This window comes from Papio anubis, chromosome 18 (genome assembly GCF_008728515.1).
Source record: "Papio anubis isolate 15944 chromosome 18, Panubis1.0, whole genome shotgun sequence".
NCBI lineage: Eukaryota > Metazoa > Chordata > Mammalia > Primates > Cercopithecidae > Papio > Papio anubis.
The window spans coordinates 42,707,126-42,731,261 of NC_044993.1; the positions used below are offsets into that span (position 1 = coordinate 42,707,126).

General features: G+C 39.4%; 1 protein-coding gene, 1 long non-coding RNA gene and 1 other non-coding gene across 7 annotated transcripts in view; 2 read left to right on the forward strand and 1 right to left on the reverse strand.

Moving 5' to 3' along the window:
• The first annotated feature begins 22 nt into the window (after positions 1 to 22).
• The window catches only part of NETO2 (neuropilin and tolloid like 2), a 62,377-nt gene continuing 38,263 nt past the window's right edge, over positions 23 to 24,136 (forward strand). Inside the window, exons 1-6 of one of the 5 annotated variants that reach the window (XM_003916842.4) lie at positions 23 to 461; positions 11,820 to 11,876; positions 14,482 to 14,622; positions 15,276 to 15,524; positions 21,008 to 21,052; positions 21,136 to 21,263. In XM_003916842.4, coding sequence (XP_003916891.1) covers positions 428 to 461; positions 11,820 to 11,876; positions 14,482 to 14,622; positions 15,276 to 15,524; positions 21,008 to 21,052; positions 21,136 to 21,263 — 654 coding nt within the window. In that variant the 5' untranslated portion in view covers positions 23 to 427. The remainder of the gene's footprint in view (positions 462 to 11,819; positions 11,877 to 14,481; positions 14,623 to 15,275; positions 15,525 to 21,007; positions 21,053 to 21,135; positions 21,264 to 24,136) is intronic. The other 4 variants (XM_003916843.4, XM_009196376.4, XM_009196374.4 and 1 more) reach the window with 4 other exon arrangements.
• On the reverse strand, positions 3,621 to 16,734 carry LOC110742082. Its single transcript, XR_002519383.2, has 3 exons — positions 16,461 to 16,734; positions 9,431 to 9,557; positions 3,621 to 3,704 (listed from the first exon to the last, which is right to left on the reverse strand). It is a non-coding gene; the product is annotated as an uncharacterized LOC110742082 (long non-coding RNA).
• On the forward strand, positions 22,892 to 22,998 carry LOC116271391. Its single transcript, XR_004179949.1, has one exon. It is a non-coding gene; the product is annotated as a small nucleolar RNA U13 (small nucleolar RNA).

The following is a 24,136-nucleotide window of genomic DNA, read 5'->3' on the forward strand; positions in this document are numbered from 1 at the left end:
GGCGCGGGGCGGGGCAGGTCGGGCACATGCGCACAGGCAGCGCGGCCGGCACGCGGCGCTCGCGCTCCCTGCTTAAATGAGCCTGGGCGCCCCGCGCCCGCCACTTCAGTGGATCCCGCACCGGGGCCGCGGGCGGAGCTGCCAGCCAGTCCCGCGCCGCGCGCCCTCACTCCTCGGCCCTCGGGCGGTCGATGGGACGGGGCGCCGCGGAGCAGGAGGCGGCGCCCGTCGGGGGGCTCGGGCCGCGCGGGAGCCCACCGGGGGCCTCGGGCATGGCGGGCCGCAGGACCTGAGCCCTACCTCGCGGGGAGGCAGCTGCTGGCCGGCGATGGGGACAGAGCGGGGCCGCCGCGCCGGGCCGTGAGCGCCGCGCCGCCGCCGCCGCCGCCACCTCAGCCCCTCGCGAAGCGCCGGGCAGCTCGGGAACATGGCCCTGGAGCGGCTCTGCTCGGTCCTCAAAGGTAAGGACCAGCGCTGGGGCCGCGGACGGCGCCCCCTGCGGGCCGAGGCTAGCGCGCCGCCCTGCCCGCGCCTCTGCGTCCCTTACCCGCGCCCGGGACCCGACGCGCCTCTTTGTCTGGCGGGGCTCGCGGCTACTCTGAGCGGACCGCGGGGCGCGCGCCCTGCCCGGCTCCACCGGCTCTCCGGGCGCGCCGCCTCCGACCCTTGCGAGTCCGGCCGACGTTCGCGGGCGCGAGTGGGAAGGGGGATCGGGTCGGGAAGGCGGCCAGGAGGCCCATGGGCCCAGGGGGGCCCTCGGAGCGGCGCCCTGGCGCCGCTTCGGTAGAATTCCGCGCATCCGTTTGCAAAGTTGTGAGATTCCTGTCGTGGAGCGAAGGCCGCTCTTTCTCCAGATGTGATGGCAAGAAGTAATTCCACGCGAACAATAAAAGCCGCGGCCGTGACGTCGTGCAGCCGTTTTCGAAGAGCTCCGCGGCGCCTGCACCTCGCGGCGGGGAACGGGGCCTGCCGGGCCGGCCGGGTCCCACTTGCTGCGGCCGCGGAGGCTGCGGCACCACTGCGGGCTCCGGGGGCGGCGCGCGGGCGCCGCGGACCCGGCTCGGCCAGGCCCCCGGGGAGCGCCGCTGCTCGGGCTGAGCCCGGGCGCTTCCCGGGACACGGCGCTCCCCGGAACCGCGCTCCTCGCGCTCCCCAGAGGTCTCAGAATTCCCCGCCGCTAGTGTTCGGTTCTTATTAATTTGTTGTACCGGGAATTAAAACAGTTGGCTTGCCAAGAGCACAGAGCTCTAAAACACACTCCACCCGCTTTGCATTTTCCAGGAGGCGGTAATTTAGATGAAAATTTATATACATAGATAATTAGGGATGGGATACAAAGTTGCTCCTGAAACTTGGACTGAATAAATCGTCTTTTCAATTTTCAGAGGGAAAACAGCACCACCACTCAGTAAAGGACTTCCCTTTTCCCCCCTGCTGATTTAAATTGAAAGTTGACATGTTTGTAATGTTCTTTTTTGACATGTTCTTTTTTAAAACTATGGAGAGTACAGCTGAGGCGTTATTGACGGTGGCATGTGTAACTCAGCACTGTATCTTAATATCTGTAGAGTGACAGATCATGGTGTTTTTCCTGCTCCCTAACAACACTTTTTTCAAATTTGTTTTATTAGAAAGTTCGGTATAATTTTGCTTTTGATTTTAATCGGACACATTGTCTACTCTCCACTTATTCCTGAATTCGTAATTGAGATTCAGTAATTTAATTACTGAAAAAGGAATGTTTTGTTTTACTCTTTCGTGATAAATCGTATGCACGCTAGGATTTCTGATCGTGCTGCTTATCTGAATTTTCTGCCGTTGTCGGATTGCGCCCTCACTACGGTAAGATTGTCAGCATGTTACTGACCGTGCATCCGAGAGCAGCCCCCGGATGAAATCGCGTAGATCTGTCACACCACTTTACCTGCAGAACTTGCTAAAATCGAGCTGGATAGGGTAGAGGCTGGTAGAGCCTCCTCCAATGGTGAAGAGATTTGCACCGTTCCTGCCTTCGCCTTTGCCGTGGGTGCACACTGCCCTCTGTGGCCGTCGTGGTGAAGCGTTGAGTGTTGCACCTTTCAGGAAAGGATTCTGATGATGGCAGAGCTACGGTGAAAACAATATAGTGTCTGGCTTTTCTTTTTTCAGTGTTAGTCAGCCTACGCTATTTTTACATGCTGGAGTATTTTTAAAGCTCAAGCTGAATTATTGTTGTTGTTGTTGCTGCTGTTGGTGGCGGCTTCCTAGAGAGAAAGCAAGCTATTTTTAAAGTCTTCTGTGGTATTAACTTATAAATGCCAAGAACTGGTCTGGAAAGATTCAAGAAATTGTTAACAGTAGTTGATTCTAATACAGAAATCCAGGGGATTGAAAGACAAGAATGAAGGGAAGACTGGTTTCACTGCACACCCATTGGTATCACTTGATTTTTTTTTTAACCAAACACATGTATAACCTATTTAAAAATCAATATTTTAATTTTTAAAAATTGCCTTTTAAAAAGATACTGGGCTTTCCCATTACTAACTACTCATTGTGTGCCCCAAGGCATGAAGAAGTTTTCCTTTTATCCTATAAAGTGAATTGCTTCAACATCAAAGAGGTGCTTATCTGAAGCAGCTATTTAACATTTACATAATTGTAGACATTACCCACGGACGCCTTGTTTGGAATATTATGGTCAGTTTCTACTAAAATAAATCAGCCATAATGAGTGTGTGAGATTTTAAGTAGAAAGTAATTTTAGTTCTTTAAGATGCCACTGATTATTCTTGTTTTACTTTCAGCCGTTAAGACAAAAGAATAACCTTACTAGGCTTTTAAACGTTTCCTGTGTTGTGGAAACTAAATAATTCACTTTTAACTGTTTGTGATCACTCTAGGCCTCACAGAATTTGAGTTAACCTGTCAAGGTTAACTAAGCATTATAGTCCCATGAAAATATTACATGACGATTATAAATCCATTTTTGTTCTTATTCTGCACACTTGCTTCAAGAGAATCTATTCAACTCAGCGATCTTTAAAGCTGTAGAAACTGGTTAAATTTGTGTTGTAACAGAGCAAAAATATTCCTTGGCACTGTATTTAAAAATCTTGTCTGAGACAGTACAAGTATTAACTCCTGTTTTTCATTCTTACATCTCACCCAAGAACGTAAACTAGTTATACAGAAATAAGTGTGGTACTGAAAAACTTGTCCTTTAATACTAAAGCCTTGTTAAAAATCAACTTTTTGGCTTTTCCTTCCAGGGTTTGGGAAGAACTGTTTTAACACTGTTAATTGAAAACTCTTATTAAATAATGGTTTTGTTGTAGTAAATCCTCAACTGCAATCTGGTTTATCTTTCATTTTGAAATTAAAATCACTGTTTAGGAAAAACCCTGCATGACAAAACAAGTTGAAATCAAAGCCACTTTCAGTCCTTTTTAGAAAAGATAGAAAAATGATAGACTATAAATAAAGTTCATATCTGAAATTTTAAAACGATAGACTACCTCCTTCTCTTGGAGTACCACCCATCCAGCATGATCTCCTATCATTTTTCAACTTACGCTTCTATAGAATAATTATTGATACTTAGAAATACGTCTGCTTGAGGCACTGGAGATTCAAATTACTATGATCTTTGAATTGGAAAGGAGCATCTTAAGAGGTCTAATCCAGTGGTTTCCAAACTTCAAAGGAACTCTTGTGAGGAAGCACTAAAAAACAAAAAGGACAACAGAAAAGAACAGAGTTGCTGTGATTGGTGGGAGGCCTTGCCCTCTCAATCACCTCCAACACCAGGGTGGCTCCAAGAACTGACACTTCAATGTGTTTGTTATATTGCTTCCAAAATTACAGGGTATAGTAATGTGAAAGTTCAATCCTTTCTAATGAAAATGACGTTAAGACATGTTGGTTTAAATATGCCTGGAGTAACATTGGAAATTACAGTACTAGAAGATACCAAGTAGTCTTTCAAATATGACCTGATCATGTTAGAAGGTGATGGTAGTCACTGTGCAGTCAGGAGGACTGATGTGTAATTAAAATAGAGCTTACAAAAGTGCCATCTCAGATCAGCTCCACTAAGGAGGAGTTTGTCACATTCTGCAGGAAAGAGAAAGCACTTCTGCTACAGAGTTACTCTTTCTTACTAAAGTGATTGGCATGTGATTAGCATATGTAGGCTGGAGTAATCCCAAAGTTCACCATCCGTCTTTGTTCTTAACTAGTAAAGTATGATTGAGTTTAATTAAATTTGGGTACTTTTTTTGTTCTTTGGAACATAGTTTATCAAAAACAAGTGACTGCCATGTCAAATAGTATGTGGACTCTAACTGAACTCTGTTCTGCTGTCATTATAGGAAATGGCAATGAGCAGAGAGACCAGGTAGGTGGTTCTAGCATCTTGTGTTGGATTTTAAAAGCCTTATGTTTACCACTGAGTTGCTTAACACAGGAAGACGTAGAAAGAGACACATTTAATTACTAGCAAAGGTAAATTGAGCCACCTTGAAAATAACAGTGGTGGCAGGGTATCTCAGGAGGGTGGGGGGGAATCTCAATTCTTTTCCCATTCCCACATTTTAAATTTTTTTGTGCTTACATTTTAAAAAGCGAGGTCACATGTGTGGCTACTGTTTGTTCATCCAAAATGTGTGCTTGTCAGTTACTGTGCTATGTGTTGCGGATACAAAGAAGATACACTGGAGTCACGCTCAGTCACCCCCAAGTGTTCATCGTGTCTGTATTGAGTACTGTTGAGGCCAGACAGTCTTTTAGGCTGTGGAGATGCATCAGTGAATCAGACAGACAAGGCCCTTCTTTCTAGTAAGAAGAGACAGACAACAAACAAGCCTCAAAATACCAGGTAATATAATAGTGAAATAAAGCAAAACGAAGGAGAAAATGTAGCGCTTATTTAGAAATTGGGAAAGCCTCACAAGACCTGAACAACAGGAAGGAATCAGCCAAGGAGATTCTAGGCCGAAGGCACAGCTGGTCCCTGAGGCAAGAATTAGCTTGATGTGTTTTAAGTGATGGGAAGAAGGCTTGTGTTCTGGTAGAGAGTACTCGGAAGGCCAGAGAGACACACAGGCTCCAGGTCACACAGGACCTCCGAAGTCAGAGTAAGGGGCATGGATTTGTTCTAACTATAATGGGACTCTACTGGAAGATTTTAAGCAAGGCTGTGATGTGATCTGATTTGTATTTTGAAAAGATCACTGCCTGCTGTGTATATAGTACACTATAAGGACTGTGGCAGAAACTTCCAGTTGTCTGCAAATATCCGTTTAACTCTGTCAGTAATTCTCTGAATTTAACTGAGTGCATAGTTCCCCAAAATGAAGACTATTTCCCAGTTTCCTGTTGGTTTAGGTGACCATGTGACTAAGTCTAGCCAGTTAGATGTAAGTAAAAAATGATGTGCGCAACTTAGGGGAATTGTTATTTTTGTTGTTTAAACTTTTATTTTGAAATCATTGTAGATTATGGGCAAGTGTTTTTGTTTTGTTTTATTTAAGATGGAGTCTTGCCCTGTCACCCAGGCTGGAGTGCAGTGGCGCGATCTCGGCTCACCACAACCTCTGCCTCCCAAGTTGAAGCGATTCTCCTGCCTCAGCCTCCCAAGTAGCTGGGACTACAGGTGCATGCCACCATGCCTGGCTAATATTTGTATTTTTAGTAGAAACAGGGTTTCACCATATTGGTCAGGCTAGTCTTGAACTCCTGACCTCGTGATCCGCCCACCTCAGCCTCACAAAGTGCTGGGATTACAGGCGTGAGCCACTGCGCCTGGCCCTGTGCAAGTGTTTTTAAAGAAAGGGGGAATGCCCTTTATCAAGTCATCATTCTTGCTGACTAAAATGCAGACATGGGAGCTATAGTGAAGATAGAATAGCTGGCACTCCAGCCTCATACTGGACCACAGGGTGACCTTGGAAATGAGCCTCTCACAGCTGGGTAATGAGACAGAAGGAACCCAGGTCCTGGTATTGATAGAGCCTTCATTCTGACACCTGACTCCCTATGTCCAGCTTCTTCATATGACAGAGCGATGTGTTTCTATCCTGTTTTAAACTGTTAGTTTAGGTATTTATGTTACTCATGCCAGACCTAATGCTAACATAGAAGTGTGTGTAATCAGTATAAGAACAAAAAAAATAAAAAACAGAGATGGAGAGCTGTTGAATGATCAGAAGTGAAAAGTCTGAATGCTGTCAAGTGAAATTAATCTGGAAGGGGTTCCTGGAGAAAGCAGGTTTTAGACAGTGTACTTTCATGGAAGCAAAGAGGTCCAAGGTCCCTGGCAAGTGCAGATGTTCAGAAACAAGAAGTATTTGTTAGAGCCCTCATAAGAATAGCTAGTAGAGCATTCACCTCAAGTTCAACGTTTCCAAAATCGACTCAACTCCTTTTTGCCCACCCCTGCCCTGCCCAATCCATATTGGTCCAAACATGTCTCCTGCCACTACCAAAGGAGGGAAAAGGCCACCTCTGGCTGTTGCTTTCAGTAATCTGCCACGCTCCTGTTGCAGTGGTTCTCACAGTGTGGTCCCAGCTCCAGCAGCTTCTGTATCACTAGAGAATTTGTTAAAAAAGCAGATTATCAAGCCCTGCCTCAGACCCACTGGATCAGAGTCTCTGAAAGTACTCCCATCTGTGAGTTAATAAACCCAAGGTGATTATGATGCACATTAAATTTTGAGGACCACGATCACAGTGATTCAGTTCCCATACCTGGAAGTAGAAATGCTGATGGGATTTGCACATTTTTGAGCCTTAATATATACTACCAGATTAACCTCCAAAAAGTTGTGTCAATTTACAATCCGATGGCATTATATGAGTATGTCAGCTTCCTATAGCCTGACCAACACTAGAATCTGTATATATGTGTGTATGTGTATATATATATGTGTGTGTGTGTATGTGTGTTTGTAAGGCTGAAGTTTTTGGGTTTTGGCACGTTTTTAATGATGGTCTAGTCTTTTTTCCCCCAGTTATTATTAGTTTTTATTTATGTGTCTGTCGTGAGTAAATGAAGGTGCTCTTCACCCCAAAGTATATACATAATTCACCTTTTCTTTTCCAATTTAGTATTTATTTTTTGTTTTTAGCTTGAAGGTGAGATCTATTTTTATTTCAAGGAATTAATATGTTATCCCAGAACCACTTATTAAATCCATCCTTTCACCAAGGATTTCAAATACCGTGTATATCATAATAAATTCTTGGGGCTGGGTGTGGTGACTCACGCCTGTAATCTCAGCACTTTGGGAGGCTGAGGCGAGCAGATCACTTGAGGCCAGGAGTTTGAGACCAGCCTGGCCAACACAGTGAATCCCCGTCTCTACTAAAATAGAAAGAATGAGCTGGCTGTGGTGGCGCATGCCTGTAGTCCCAGCTACTCAAGAAACTGAGGCACAAGAATTGCTTGAACCCAGAGGCGGAGATTGAGTGAGCCAAAATCATGCCACTGCACTCCAGCCTAGGTGACAGAGTGAGACTCCGTGTCAATCAATCAATAAATAAAAATTAATTCTTGGAGATATATATCTATTTCTGAGCTTTTAATTTTTTCCCATTTTCTTATCTATAAGGTGCTGGAGAATAAGGACCTCGTCTATTTGGTTCATTGCCACCAGGAAGTGAATCACTACCTGTTAGACATTAGGTTGCTGCATGTGTTTAACAGATCATCTGTTTCTTCCTATGTCATTGCTACATTTTTAAAATACTGTAGCTTTACAATAACTATATCATATATTGTTTTTATTTATTTTATGTGATTTCTAAATTTTCTTTGGCCAATATAACAAAGTCTTCAAGATGAGCATCAGAAACATTTTGTTAAGGCAAAAAACAGGACCCACTATTAAATGTGTGGCCTATTGGAAAGACTCATTATCTTTGCAGCATTATTTTACTACTCAGAAACATGTTACTGCTCCGTTTTATTCAGTATATTTGTTATTTATTTTAGTTTTACTTTCTTCCCTCAATAGCTGTAATAATATTTCAAGTAATTCTCTTGAGGTTTTTAGATTTTCAATAACATTGAAATCTATAAATAATAATCTTGTCTTCTTTCCAGTATTTATTGCATTCGCTAGAATTGCCACTATTAAGTAATAGTGAAAAGAATAAATGTGACTTTGATTTTTTTTTTTTTTTTAACAGTGGAAAGTAGGCCTTAAAACTGGAAGGCCTAGGAACAGGATTCTCTGCTTAGAGCTAAAATGACAGTGATTCAGGGTAAAAAGAGGAGGAATAAAGGGAGTGGCTTTGAGGATTGTTTAACAGCCTGAATAGCACCTATCTTTATCATCTGAGTGACTTCATTTTAGGTCAGATCTGTACACAGGTTATTATAAGAGTAAATTCAACTCTCGAACCAGGAGTAATGTCATAAATGGTGGGCACTACCTTTCTCAAGCATCAAATCACAAGCAGTTCTCTGTACAATCAAATTGCAGATTAAAGAGTTTAGAATTTTTATTTTTTTGTAGATTTGTGCCTTATAGAATTAGTGCCTTCCTATATACATTATCATTGAATTCAAAGTCTGAGGTATTCCTGTATTTGAGATATTATTGATCCTTTTGGTAAGAGGGAACAGTGGCACCTAGATTGGGAATAAAGACAGAACAAAGAACCACAGAACTGCTTCATGTGCTAAATAATGGCAGGGTTTAGCATTAATGGAATTTGTTTTAATATCTCAGCCTGGTTATAACTCAAGCAGTATACAAAGACCTTGTTATACAACTCAGGAAACTGTGTTTATAATGATACAGAATTTAGAATGGATTAATAGTCACAACTGTATTACCAAAAACTGTATCAGTAAATCTTTCTATCCCTAATTGCTGTGCAGATTCGCCCTATTCTTTATACGTCGTTTTTATATTTAGTGGCTCAGCTCATTTGGTCGATTGAGTTGTGAATAGCTAGTAATTACTTGAGAAAAAAAGAAAACTGCACAGCCCTCTAAATAAAGTGGAAAAGAATATAATAGGCTATTTGGCCTTGCAACTTTATTTTCAGTATGATTGTTCTATCTTACTTGTGTATTCTGTGCAAATTTCATAAAGCAGTTATTTTATACAGGCACATTTTTATTGGTCATTGTATACCATAATTGTGCTGCCACAGTTCATCCCTTTGCCATAGTTGCCATTGCTGTCTTGCCTTCAGTTTATTGGCCTCTTACATGCCCTGTCTGCTGGCTTTGTGTGGTTATTTGCTTATAGATAGATTTGTAAATGTCAAACTGGTAAATAGTTACACCTGTGATTAAGGAGGAACGGTATACTGAGCACGAAATATTGACCAGTGGCGTATGATCTGAATGATATGGGGAGATAGTCTCTTCTAATGAGATAAATTGATACAAATGGTTGGGTTATTTGCTGAATTATCAAATATCTACTATTACCTGACTTTTCTTTTTGGTCATAAATCTTCTGTTTTAAAAAAATGTTTCACAACTCCATTCTTCTAATCAGATCCAGTGTAGAGATGTGAAGAGTTAAAGATCTCAGCATAACGTGAGATCTTCAACACTACCGTCAACCAAAGAAAGGGAAAGGGGAAATTAATGTTATTGAGAAAAGACAGAGGAGACACAGAGGTCAGGAAGGATGCCAGAAACCAAGGATGAAGAGGTCAAATAATTAGATTTTAAGATGTGAACTGAATAACAAGAGCTACCTCTTAACCATTTCTACATTGGTGACTTTGGTAGTGGACACCCAGTACATGCTATTGCGTGAACAGTGGTAACTGTCTACTAGCCACTTGCACTAGCAGACTCCAGTGCCTCCACCTGCCTCACCCCTCTCGTCCTGTAAGTTGCACTTGACTGTACATCTGAACCATGTCATTAGTTTCTCCTCCTTTCCCTTTCCACTGCCACCACTCTGTTTCAAAGAGTGAAGTAATGCAAACATGATCACCTTTCCTTCCCAATGGTCTTCTCTCTTCTCATTAAAAGTGTAGACTCCACACAACCATTAGGATTATTGGTCTAAAACACAGAAGTGATAACGCCGTACACCTGTTTAAAAACCTACAAGGGCTTCTCATTATAGTTAGAAGTCCAAACTTTTTAGCATGCCATTCAAAACTTGTTACAATCAGATCTCACCCAACTTTTCTCTAACCTACTATACCGCTGTAGCCTTCCACTTGCCAACCACACTGTATTACTCAGAGTTCCCCAAAACCTGCTGTAGGTTAGAGCTCGTGCCTCAATGTTTTTATTTTATTTTATTTTATTTTATTTTATTTTATTTTATTTTATTGAGGCATGGTCTCACACTTTCACCCAGGCAGTAGTGCAGTGGCACAATCATGGCTCACTGCAGCCTCTAACGTCTGGGCACTAGTGATCCTCCTGCCTCAGCTACCCAAGTGGCTGGGAGTATAGGCACGTGCCACCATGCCTGGCTGATTTTTTTTTTTTTTTTTCATAGAGACAGGGCCTCTGGAACTCCTGGGCTCAAGCAGTCCTCTCGCTTCAGCCTCCCAAGGTGTTGGGATTTGCAGGCATGAGCCACCGCACCCTGCCCTCCATGTTCTTATTTAAGCTGTTTCTTTCTCCTTCTCCTGGGCTCAAGTACTATAAGGTCCAACCAGAGTATGCCTTCTTTTTTGGGAGTTTTCTTCATTCTATTTCCCTTAACCCCCAGCAGAATGGACCCTCTGCTTCCGTTATGCCTTCTGCATATCTCCTGTTAAACTCCGTTTCACCTTGTATTGTAGATTCAACAATACATTGATTCCTTGTGGATGCTGGTTTGTCCTAATCTCCATCATTTATTTAGCAGAATGCCTGGCACATAAAAGTACTATACACATTCTCTCATTTAATCTTCACAGCCACCAATGAGGTTGACCTATTTATACGTCATCTGCATTTTACAAATAAGTAAACTGAGCTGGAAAGGCCTCACAGCTGGTAGAAGGCAAAACTGGAACCCTAGCCTAGATTCATGAAACTCCTTAAGTCCACACTCTTAACCATTTTGCTCTGTTTGTCTCTCCACACCTGTGCATCCTTGGTGCCCACTCTTCAGTGGATACTCTGTAAGTGCCTATTCACTGAATGAATAACTCCAGCAGTAGTTCAGCACAGACTGGCAGTGTGGTTTCCATTGAAAGGGAGAGTGTACCACCCATAAAACTGTTTCTTTAAATCTTCAAACCACATACACAAAACAATTCAGTATGTTGTTGATTGGGTCTCAGAAATGTTCAACATGGAAAAAAAGCTTCAGTGTTAAATACGGCTAGCCTTTGTAGCACAGAGCACAGCATAGTACTGCAAGATGATACGACAGTTTGAATTGATTTCTAGGAGACTGCTGCCCCCTTACTTCTGTCTTGATTATGAATGTTCTCAGAAAGCAGATATAATCTAATTGAACTTTCACTGCCATAGCACGTTGCAGAGCCAGCTATACTGCATGTAAACTTTGAGATGGACTACAGTAAATAGAGGAATAGTTAGGATGAGCAAGGTCTGTTGCAAAAACTAAGTGTTTTTTTTTTTAAGCTGTTAAGTTGAAAAATGCTTTAAATGCCATGTATTATTAAATGCTTGTATAAATGAGTACAAAACCACTTGTCTTTTCTTGGGTTATCTTAAGGGTTAGGTAGCAAATCAGAGCATTACATTTAATGCTTAAAAATCTTGATAGTGAATTTTACTAATAAATAGTGATTTTAGTTCAACTTTTTTTGTCATCTGATTTTCTTTATTGACTTAGTAAAATGTAGTATAGATTCAATTTCATAACTTTTCTTCTCTGTTATTTCTCTAGTGTTGTTAATAACAGTACTGGTAGTGGAAGGGATTGCTGTGGCCCAAAAAACCCAAGGTAAAGTACTTACATTGGTGACTTACTGCATGTTTAAGACAATGGAATGGCTTATTTGAAAGGATTGCAACTTTTGGGTACTATTTCCATAATCCCTTTGGGGTGTTCCAGTGACCTAAGGCTTTCTGTCAACCCATCAGCCTCAATTTTACTGGGTTTAGCTGCAGTTAACTAGAGTAAATTGTCAGCATAAAGTCTTGCCCTGATAAATTTTAAGAATTGACATCACTAGTAGCTCCTAGCATACTGTGTATTATGTCCAAAAATTAAATGAGATTTATATTTTATCACTAAGCAAAAATAAAAGTCCCTTTTTCTAATTTAAACAAATGAAACACTTCAATTAATATCTTACTCAAAGTCCTTTGGTCCTGTTCTTTTGTCTTGATTTATGATTGATGATTAGCTAGTGTGATTGTTTTTTTTGAGCCAGATTTTTACGTCTGAATTTAGTACATTTCCAGTGTAACCTTTGTTTTTTATTTTCATCTAAGTAATACATACACATGATAAAAATCAAAGCATTCCTAAAAAGTTAATTAGCAAAAATGAGTTCCCCATCTTGCCCTACTTAACTTCCTGCTCCATGGAAATAATCACTCTTAGCTGATTCTTTTGGTATTTCCCTTCCTTTCTCTAAATAACATGCCGTATTGCTACTTGGTTATTTCAGTTTTAGAAATTAGATAATGATTTTTCACCGTGGAAGATAAGAATTTAGCTCTTTCACGCACCTACTGTCCACTCCATCCATATATGAGTGTTCTTGTACCTTGCATTTGTACCACCCTTCTCAACACAGTTCTGTCATAATTCCGGTTAACTCAGTATTCAGGATTTACATTAAGTCACTCATTCAGCTGAATTTTGTCTTTAGGAAGTTTTCTTTTTTTTTTTTTTTTCTGTTTTAATTTTTAAAATTCCCTTTCCTCCATTTTCTCTCTTCTGCCTTTTCAGGAATTCTATTATTTTACTTGGTTATGGCCCTCTTGGTTTTTGTTTCTAGCTCTTCTGCTTTCCATCTTTTTGCTCCACATTCTCTGAGACTTCCTCAACTTTACCTCTAAACCAGGAGTTAGAACACTTTTTCTGTGGATCAGATCGAAAGTATTTAAGGCACTGTAGGCCCTACAGTCTCTGAAGCAACTCTTCGAATTCCTTGACTCTTCTGTCCTGGAACAAAAGCACACAAATGATGGGCATGGGTATATTCCAGTAAAACTTTATTTGCAGCAGGCTCCAGGTCATGTTTGGAACAGGGTCATAGTTTGCTGAACTCTGCTCTAAACATTCTGCTGATTTTTTCATTTCTTCTGTCTTTGGAAGCTTTTTTTGGTTCTGTTTTCTGAATATAATATTCTGTTTGTACACTTTGTTTTTGTCTTGTGGATTTACTTGCTTTTCTTTCTCAGGATATTAAATGATTATTTTGTGGTGGTGGTGGTGTTTAAATATTTTTCTTGCATAGTCTTTATCTTCTCAGAGTTGCTTTTCTCCAGTTTTTTTTTAAATTAATTAATTATTTATTTATATTAGTGATTTTCCTCCAATGTCTGGTGATCCTTGAGGGCTCATATTTTAAGAGGGACACTAAAAACTGATCATTAACTGTCTGCAGGTGTGGGCAAGGATCAGTTACTGGCTCTTACTGTTGACAGATCTGACATTGGGGAACTCCTGCGTCTGCATCAAGCCTTTCCTAGGGGCTGTTTCGATTCACAGAGAAGAATCTTTTCTTTTCCTGCTTAAAGGCTCAATATCTGATCAGGAGGCCTTTGTGGGAGTTCAGCAGGAAATGAAGGCTGGAACATATGCTAACATTCACTCATCTCCCTGTTTTCCTTCTCAGCTGTGCGTGGTGTCCCCTAGTCCAGTAACCCTGTTTTACCTTCTCCAAAGAAATCACCTTTAGTGTTCTGATGTGGTTGTAGAGCTGCTAGATTTGTGGAGGAGGAAAGGGTACTGAAAATCCAACTCATTCTAAACAAACTTTTAACTAGCCTTGTGTTTTTAAAAAGCCCAGTTTCACTCACCACCCCCCCACCCAACTTCCTGGTACAGCCAGTTGTTACTGCTATATCTACCCCTCTGTATTTAAGAGTTTATATCCTTTTAAAAATGCTTTTATTGTTGTTTAAGTGGAGTTTGAGGAAGGAGCAGAGCTAAGTGCATGTGTTTAGTCTACAATCTTCAACTAAAATCCCTCTGTAACCTTTGAATCTTCTTTCACTGTTGTGTTAAACTAAGTATGAGGGCCCCATCTCAGAGATCAGTTCCTGGGATACCTTCATTTTTAGGTTAGAACTGAATTGTATCGCATCTTACTGACTTAGCAGGTTCCCCCATACGGTTTTGCCCTTTGTTAAGTGCGTATAAGCCCTTTATTTCCCTGTTATTTTACACGGCAAACTTGTCCTCTCCCAGCAAGTTTTCCCTCCCTCTCTTTCACTTCTATACTCAATTTATTGTGCTAAATTTGACAGTGGTTCTTACAAAATTTTATATATGTAGCATAGAGTGAGCAGTTGTTTGGAAACTGGTGGGGAAAGAGAAAAATGATTCTCTTTTGCTGTAACCAGTGTTTTAAATGCCGTTTTTCCCTAAGATGGACAAAATATTGGAATCAAGCACATTCCTGCAACCCAGTGTGGCATTTGGGTTCGAACCAGCAATGGAGGTCATTTCGCTTCACCAAATTATCCTGACTCATATCCACCAAACAAGGAGTGTATCTACATTTTGGAAGGTATTTGACCAATTTATTTTCTTGGATTAATTTTTACTTTATTGTAAAACTAAATATGTTGGTAAAATGACCTATGTAAACCAGTTTGAATGAGATTTAAACATGTATTTGAATTAAACTATAGTAATGATAAGTATTTCTGCATATCGAATACATTTACAAGATACTAGCAGAAATGTTAGGGAAAGTTTGAATCTCCCAAAGTATAATTCAACTAGGTACATTAGTATATACGAAAAACTTCTTTGATAAGAAACTTAAACTTACTGGCATCCATTATAAGGCTTAATTCAAATTTATGTCCACATAAGTGAGTTCCTTTCATTTCTTCTGTTTATTTTTCTGTGTATTGTGGTACATTGTATCTTGAACTAAGTAAGTATTAGCTTCTTGACTCTTCAGTTTGAATCACTCAAAAATATTTAATTTAGTAGATAGCATGTGCCAAAGGAAAAGATTACTATACTTCTACAGAGTAGCATTATTTTTATTGTAAGATACAACATTTATCGTGACTTGTATAGCAATTCTCACTAAAACCTTTGTCTATGAAGCAGTTAGCAGAACAGTTGTTCTGCTTTTCTCATTTGTGTCAATACATTTATATTTTTTCTTGTTTGTGTTGCCCTGATTTGCTTACTTTTATTTTCTAGCTGCTCCACGTCAAAGAATAGAGTTGACCTTTGATGAACATTATTATATAGAACCATCATTTGAGTGTCGGTTTGATCACTTGGAAGTTCGAGATGGGCCATTTGGTTTCTCTCCTCTTATAGATCGTTACTGTGGTGTGAAAAGCCCTCCATTAATTAGATCAACAGGGAGATTCATGTGGATTAAGTTTAGTTCTGATGAAGAGCTTGAAGGACTGGGATTTCGAGCAAAGTACTCATTTATTCCAGGTAAAGAATAAGTTATCTTTTAAGTGGTTGGGCATCTCACTCTAACTCTGATTTTAGAATTTTAAGGTTAGAAAAGAGATTAATTTGGTCAAGTTAATCAAGTCAAGATTTTAAATAAATTAGCAAAGTCAAAGGGAAATTAGTCCATGAACAAATAAGAAGTTAATGGAAATTGGACATAGAAATGTATCACTTGAAATTTGAAGCATATCAGAGATGGTGCCACATTTTCTTAGATTTTTTTCTGTCTTATAGCACATGCTCAGGCTAACATTTAAAATATATTTAAAAATGAATACAGTTTTAAAAATAATTCAACAAATTGTCTTGTTTTCAGAATTTCCACAAAAATTGTTTTGTATGATTTTTCTCATTTAGCTGTTATAATTAACCACTCAACTGAATAAATACTCTAGAATATATTGAGCAATAGAAAGAACACTGCTCTGCACTTGGATGTCAAAAATCTGAGTTTGAATTCTTTCTCTGCCTCCTAATAGCTATGAGACTATTAAGCACAGAATTATGCCTGAGATTTGCCATTAGTAAAATGGGAATGCCTGCTGTATTAGTTTACTGATGCTGCCATAACTAATTACCTCAAATTTGGCCACTTAAAACAGCAGAAACTGATTTTCTTGCATTTGGGGAGACCAGAAGTCCAAAATTGAACAGGGCCTCATTCCCTTTAGGAACCTGGGGGAGAATCTGGTCTTTGCTTCTTCCAGCCTCCAGTGGGTGCCCCAGCCTTGCTGGGCTGTGGCCACATCACTTCAGTCTCAGCCTCCCTCTTCACAGCTCTTTCTACTCTTTTCAAGATCCTTAACCTAATGGCATCTTTTACCTTGTAATATTTACTCTTTTTAAAAACTATATGTGTATACACACACACACACACACACACACACACACACATATATGCACCCTACTACTCACAGGTTATGGGGATTCCAGTGTGTGTATACTGGGGGGCTACTGTACCATCAGCCTCCTCCACCTTGTTACCTGCCTCACAATAGGTGAGAACACTCTGAGAACTGTAAAGCCCTGTCCATTATGGCACGTACATATCCCTAATGCAGAAACACAGAGATGTGCAAGTTACTGTTCCTGTCTTCACCAAGCTTACACACTAACAATATGAAAAAATAACAGTAAAACACCTGTATGATCTTTTTGCTTTTATTTATTTTTCATGCAAGAAATTTAATTGGAAAAAATTAAAACATTGAAATGAAAAGAAAATATCCATAATTCTTCCACCCTGTATATGAAATCAGTGTTAACAATTTGGTGTATATCCCTTCCAGTGTTTTTCTGTATCTGTTTCTTTTGTTTGTTATACAAGATTGGGATTATGGTACACATATAACTTTATTATCTGCTTTTTTGCCTGAAAAACATAAACAACCTTTTTTTCCCTGTCAGTACTCATGTAGGAAATTTTAAGCTTTGCTTCAGTATATATCTGCTCTTTTTAAATTTTGCTTCTGTAATCCCCATAGCCAAACAAGTATTTATTTGCTCAGTGCCAAAAGGATATTTCCAAAAAGTAAAATTTGTCTAATAGACTTTATTTTTTAGAACAGTTTTAGGTTCCCAGCAAAATTACACAGGAAGTAGAGTCACCATAAACCTCCTGCCTCCCTTTCCATCGGCATCTTTCATGAGAGTGGTGCATTTGTTACCAATGATGAGCCAACATCCATGCATCATTATTACCCAAAGCCTATAGTCTATAGTTGACATTAGGGTTCACTCGCGGTAGGGTGTGCTCTGTGGGTTTTGACAAATGCATGATGACATGTATCCGACCTTATAGAACCATACGGGACAGTCCCACTGCCCTAACAGTCCCCCGTACTCTGCCTCTTCATCCTTCCCTTTCCCCAAACCATTGGCAATCGCTGTTCTCTTCAGTACCTCCCTAGTCTTGGTATTTCCAGAATGTCATGTAACTGGAATCATACAGTATGGAGCCTTTTCCAGTTAGCAGTATGCATATAAGTTTCCTCCGTGTCTTTTTGTGGCTTGATAGCTCATTTTTCACACCAAATAATACTTCATTGTCTAGATGTACCATGGGTTGTGTATCCATTCTACTGAAGGACATCTTGGTTGCTTCCACATTTTAGCAATTATGAATAAAGGTGCTATTCATGTGCAGGTTTTTGTGTGGACATGAGTTAATTCATTTGAGTAAATTCTAATACATGCCACAACATGGATGAACCTTGAAACATTATGCTAAATAAGATAAGCCAGAAGCAAAAACACAAATATGACTCCATTTATATACGGTATCTAAAGTAGTAACATTCATTGAAACAGAAAGTGGAATGGTTATCAGGGTTTGTGGGGGAAGGGGGAAGGGGAGTTAATGTTTAATAGGTGTAGACTTTCAGCTTGGGATGATTAAAAATTCTGAAAATAAAAAAATGGTGATGGTTGTACAACATTGTAAATATGCTTAATGCCACTGAATTGTAAACTTAAAAATGGTGGAGCCAGGCGTGTGGTGCACACTTGTCATCCCAGCTACTCGGGAGGCTGAGGCTGGAGGATTGCTTGAGCCCAGAAGTTCGAAGTTATAGTGAGCTATGATTGCACCACCGCACTCCAGCCTGGGTGACAGAGCAACACCCCGTCTCTTAAAAAAGAGCAACATTATGAATTTTATGTTATGTATAATTTACCACAATTAAAAAGTAGTAGTGGCCGGGTGCGGTGGCTTACATCTGTAATCCCAGCACTTTGAGAGGCTGAGGTGGGTGGATCACATGAGGTCAGGAATTTGAGACCAGCCTGGCCAACATGGCAAAATCCCATCTCTACTAAAAATACAATTAGCTGGGTGTGGTGGTGCGTGTCTGTAATCTCACCCACTTGGGAGGCTGAGGCAGGAGAATCGCTTGAACTTGGGAGGTGGAGGTTGCAGAGAGCCAAGATTACACCACTGTACTCCAGCCTGGGCAACAGAGCAAGAATCTGTCTCAAAAAAAAACTAGTAGCTAGTAAGCTGTTTTTTCACAGTGGCAGGGAAAAGAAAGATACACAGGATACCCTGCCTTCTGAAATAGTCCACAGGAGTTTGAGAACCAATAGTTTATATCAAAATGACTGATTGGATTAAATTGGTTAGGTGTTTTATTTTTATTAACTAAGTCAACTGACTGAAGTAGTTGAAACATTAGTGTCATGAAGACACAATAGATGATGACTGTACATAAGTTTAGACTACTTGACAGAAAAAGACATCCAAAGAATACACTTATTTGAATAGTGTTTTTAAATATTTAAAAACAAAATCAGCCAACTTCATATGTAAAGATACTTACTTTGGAGTCAAGTAGCTCTTTTTCCTCTATTCATGTTATAGATCATGAGAGCAACTTTAAATGGTCTGTAGTTAAAATATAGACAAAGTATAACAAAATGCTTAGGATTTCTAGAGTTTATCACCTTTCATTTGCATTTTATAGTGCTTCACAGTTTTGATAGACATTATATTTAATTTTGTGCAAATGACAGTAATGTCAGGAGGATTATATAATATTTTACAGATGAGGAAACTGAGTCAGAGATTAAGTGATTTTCTTAGTTCATAGAATGGCAAATCCAGGACTAGATTGCAATTCACTAGGCAATACTTCCTACTCTTCTCATGTCACCTTTATAATGTGGGTGAGGTCACATTGAAGAAAAGCCTTATTAAAAAAAAATGTGGATGAGAAGTCCACAATTTTATCACTAAAAGAGAAAGCCAACACATGTCAAAATAAATAGGCAGTGCATAATTAGCTAAATATATCTCTGTCTGATGTTATTTCAAGTCATGTTAATAAAATAAGTTTTGTCTAGGAGTTGGTAATTCTGGAAGAAACCTATTAACAATGGTGAGAAGTTCGTATTTTTTTAATGAAATTCTCTAAGCTATTGGTGATATTTACTGAGGCAGAGGCTCTTAATGGGTTGTTAGTTCCTGGATGTAACTGGGATAATTATGGACATTTTAATGCGATAATGACAATATCCTAGATTTCTGGAATACATGTGAACTAGTTCTGATTAATTTGCCAGACAGTTCCTGTGATTCCCCTCCGCCATGCTGTTTAAGATTTCAATTTCTCTTTGACATTTCTCTGCAAAAGAGCCGAAATGTCTGTTGTCCTCTTTTAGCAAGGACAAGTTTTGTTTATAAAGTTCAAAAAGAACAGTTGCTAAAATATATTCTACATAAGCTAATAATTTTTTTCCTCTTTTTAAAATATGTAATTTGATGACTTCCTAAAGTGTCTGGAATTAAAGACAACAGTTTTAACAGGAATTGAGCCTCTAGTTGTACACAATTAAATTGTGAATTGAAATAGATTTTCCAGGCCAAGTGCAGTGGCTCACACCTGTAATCCCAGCACTTTGAGAGGCCGAGGTGGGCGGATCACGAGGTCAGGAGTTTGAGACCAGCCTGACCAACATAGTGAAACCGTGTCTCTAATAAAAATATGAAAAATTAGCTGGGCGTGGTGGTGGGCACCTGTAATCCCAGCTACTTGGGAGGCTGAGGCAGGAGAATCGCCTGAACCCGGGAGGCAGAGGTTGCAGTGAGCAGAGATCAAGCCATTGCACTCCAGCCTGGGCAACAGTGTGAAACTCTATCTCAAAAAAAAAAAAAAAAAAACCAAAAGTAAAGAAATAGATTTTCCAGAAATCTGAGACATTTTAGACTACCCAGCAATTTTTTTTTTATTCTGGCAGTTGGATATATACACAGGTTCTATCTGAACTTTAAAATAATTGTTTAAAGATACCTGTGTTTGTAATTTCTAAAAATTTATTTTTATTGTGGTAAAATATCCATGACAAAATTTACCCTTTAACCTTTTTTTTTTTTTTTTTTTTAAAGACTCATTTTGTCACCTAGGCTGGAGGGCAATGGCGCTCTCTCTGCTCACTGCATTCTCAACCTCCTGGGCTCAAAAGTTCCTCCCAGGTCAGCTTCCCAAGTTGCTGGGACTACAGGCATGAGCCACCATGCCCAGCTCTGTTTAACCATTTTTAAGTGTGTAATTCAGTGGCATTAAGTACATTCACAGTATTACGCAAGCATCACCACCATCCATGCCAAAGTTTAGAAGACAAATTTTAACATGCTTCAGGAGAAGGGAACTTCATTCCTTTTTAAGGCCGAATAATATTCTATTATATTGTATATGTGATGTTCTGCTTACCTGTTCAGCTCTGATAGCTGATGTGAGTTTTCAAGTAGCATAAATAAATTATTCACTATGGAATCAAAAATATAAATGTGATTAAATAAATGTCAATCCTGTAAGTGAGCTCATAAATGAGCAATGATGTGTCGTTTTCACCAATGAAAGCTTCTCTTAGCTTGCTATGAAATGGAGCATTAGATGTAATGTAAGACATCAAAGCTTAAAGTAACTATCTCAGTACCAATGACTTTCTTCTTTTTTCTGTTGCAGATCCAGATTTTACTTACCTAGGAGGTATTTTAAATCCCATTCCAGGTTTAGTATATTACCACTTGTTCCTCTTGGCATTTTTGATCAGTCTTATGTTCCTTTGAACACCTTTCATGTATTCCTTCTAGATTGTCAGTTTGAGCTCTCGGGAGCTGATGGAATAGTGCGCTCTAGTCAGGTAGAACAAGAGGAGAAAACAAAACCAGGCCAAGCCGTTGATTGCATCTGGACCATTAAAGCCACTCCAAAAGCTAAGGTATTATTATGTGTTGAGTCTCTTCAGAGAAGAATATCATGATAAGGCATGATTTGCAAAATATGTTATTTTGGTTTGTGAAAATATTTATTGACTACATAAACTGATATTGCAACTTTTTAAAAATGTATTTTATTTCGCTTTATTGGCACCTACTAAGATCCCAGCATTATTATAGTTAAATAAACTGGAATTCCTGAAATTATTCAGGAATATTACATGTATATTAAGATTCTCAATTATAAAAGATTAAGATTCTTAAGACCTGTCAGTTCCCAATTGGTAGGTGTGCATATTGATCAGCATGATTATAGATTCATTAACATCTTTATGAGGAAAATAGGCCACAAGAGGTGAAAGTGTGTTCTCAAAAGTTACAGAGTTGGTCGTAGCAATCTAAAAACGAAACCCAAATGTGTCAAGTCTGTTCTTACCCTGCTGTCCTCTGCTACTCATGGGGCGCTTGTATTGGAAAGAACTGCAGGGAAGGATGTTTTTAAATAACTCCAACAGATTGAGATTGGATACTGACTACTTCTGCATTTAATTTATACTTCTAGGAATATCAACAGAGTTAAAATTATATTTAATGTGTATTATGTAAAAAGAGGGAAAAGAGGAGAGAGGGTGGGAAAACATACCTCTCAAGAATCATGAAAATCAGATTTAAAGATTGGGTAATATGATAGATAAAGTAACCTGAAAACCCATCTGCTAGAAGACACATGGAAACATTGGGTAAAATATGACAAATAATTCTTTTAAAAGCATATGTGTAAGCTCCAGGAAGGAGAAAAAGAGGATAATGCTTATGGGTGAGAAATGAAGAGACAGAACTATAAATTAATAAATTGAAATTGATGTTACAAATGCCCCTGGCTGATTTTCATAACCTGTTACGGCACAGGGGTAGACATACTGAGAGCTTCCTTTTAATTCCCATACTGAGAAAAGAAGAGTCCTGGGGTTCACATGGCCTTTATGAGACTCACATGAAGCTGGAGCCCTCAAAGGGTGGCAACTCACATGAAAGCATAGATTAGAAAAAATGTTTCACTGCCACATGCTGATGACAAAGAAGCTTGTTTTTCTGGGTTTAGTCTCAGGGTGAGGTTGGGGGTGAGGCTGGGGTCCCCCCTAGCTTTATACTTAGAAACCCTGCCTTTATTAGGGTTTGAGAAATGGATTTACATTCCCTGCTCAACCCAGGAGTCACTAAGTCCAAAAACTAACAAAATGGTCCTGGGTGCATTAAACCTTTGAGTCACCTGGCAAAAATAAATCTAAAAGTCACCAAGAAAGCTGCAGGGTTGGCATGGATGAAACACTGCTGCAGGTCAGCTCACAGCCCCCAGATTCTGAAACCCCTATGCTCACAGCCCACCATGGGTACGAGTTCACCAACATAACAAACAGGAAGGAGTTCCTTAGATCCCCAAGAACTTGAGTGTTTCACATATCCTCCAAGAAGGAAACAGAGATGAGAAAGAAAAATGACCACGTCTGTTTTTAAAATAACCAAATAGGAGGTCTATAAGTTAAAAGTGGCTATTAAAAAGATGTATGAGGAAATTACCCAGAGCATATTGCTGGAAGAGGTGGCAGTTTATTAGGATTTTCCATAACTGATACTCTGTAGTGTGTAAGTAAGCCTGATGCCCAGGTCTTCATGCACACATGTGATGTGCGCCTCCCTCCAGCCTTGTTACCATGTCGGCACATTGCCTATCTGATGTGAAAAGGAAAAAAAAAGAAAATTTCAAGAACTGATAAAAAGCATGACACAGGGTGACTCCCAAGCAGGAAAAAAAAATTTAAGTGACACTGACATTGTACCCCACAGACAAGGAGAAAAGTTTTTAAACAACAGAGAAAATAGTCTACAAAAGGATGCTATTAAGATTGACACCAGAATTATCAATAGCAAAATAGAAGCCCGAGACAATAGAATAATGTCTTCATAGTGTTAAAGAGTGTTCATTGTCATTTAAGACTGAAGGCAGTGGCGGGGATGCGGGGATGATTAATGAGTACAAAAGTATAATTAGATAGAATTAATACCTGGTATTTGATAGCACAACAGAGTGACTACAGTCAACAATTTATTGTACAGTTTAAGCGTAATTGGGTCATTTGTAACACATGATAAATACTTGAGATGATGGATCCCCCATTTATCCTGATGTAATTATGTACTGTACGCCTATATCATGATATCTCAGGCACCCCATAAATACATATATCTATTATATACCCGTAAAAATAAAAAATAAAAGAATGAGGGCAAAATTAAGGTATTTCTCTGCAAAATAATACATGAATTAAATGCTACAGTTAAAATCCAAATATATCTTGTTTACAGGATAATTACAGGAAGTTTTGAAAATACAAAACTAGGAAAGAAATAACAGACAAATGTCAAAAAAGAGCTGATGTAACTATTAAAACAGAAATCAATAATGTCACTATCTCACTAGATAAATCTCAGGTATTAATGTAGCCTTAAAATGCACAAAACATAGATTGCTGATTGTCAAGGAAAATCGACAAATCCACAACACAGTCGGTAATTTTTTTTTTTTTACTTCTTAGTAATTCACAGGTCAAGCATACACAAAGTTAATATGGCTCAAAAGATTTAAATAACACAGTATGTGCTTAATGGACATGGTATCTTGCTCCCAACATCCAGAGAATAGGCATTCTCTACTAGCATTCATAAAACATTTATCAAAACAGATACACGTGCTCAGCTAACAAAGGAAGTCTGAACGTATATGCAGAGCATCCTATGGCAAAAATGCAATTAAACCAAGAATCAGCAACCAAAGATTACTTTAAAACTCCATATGTTTGGAAATATAATAATATAC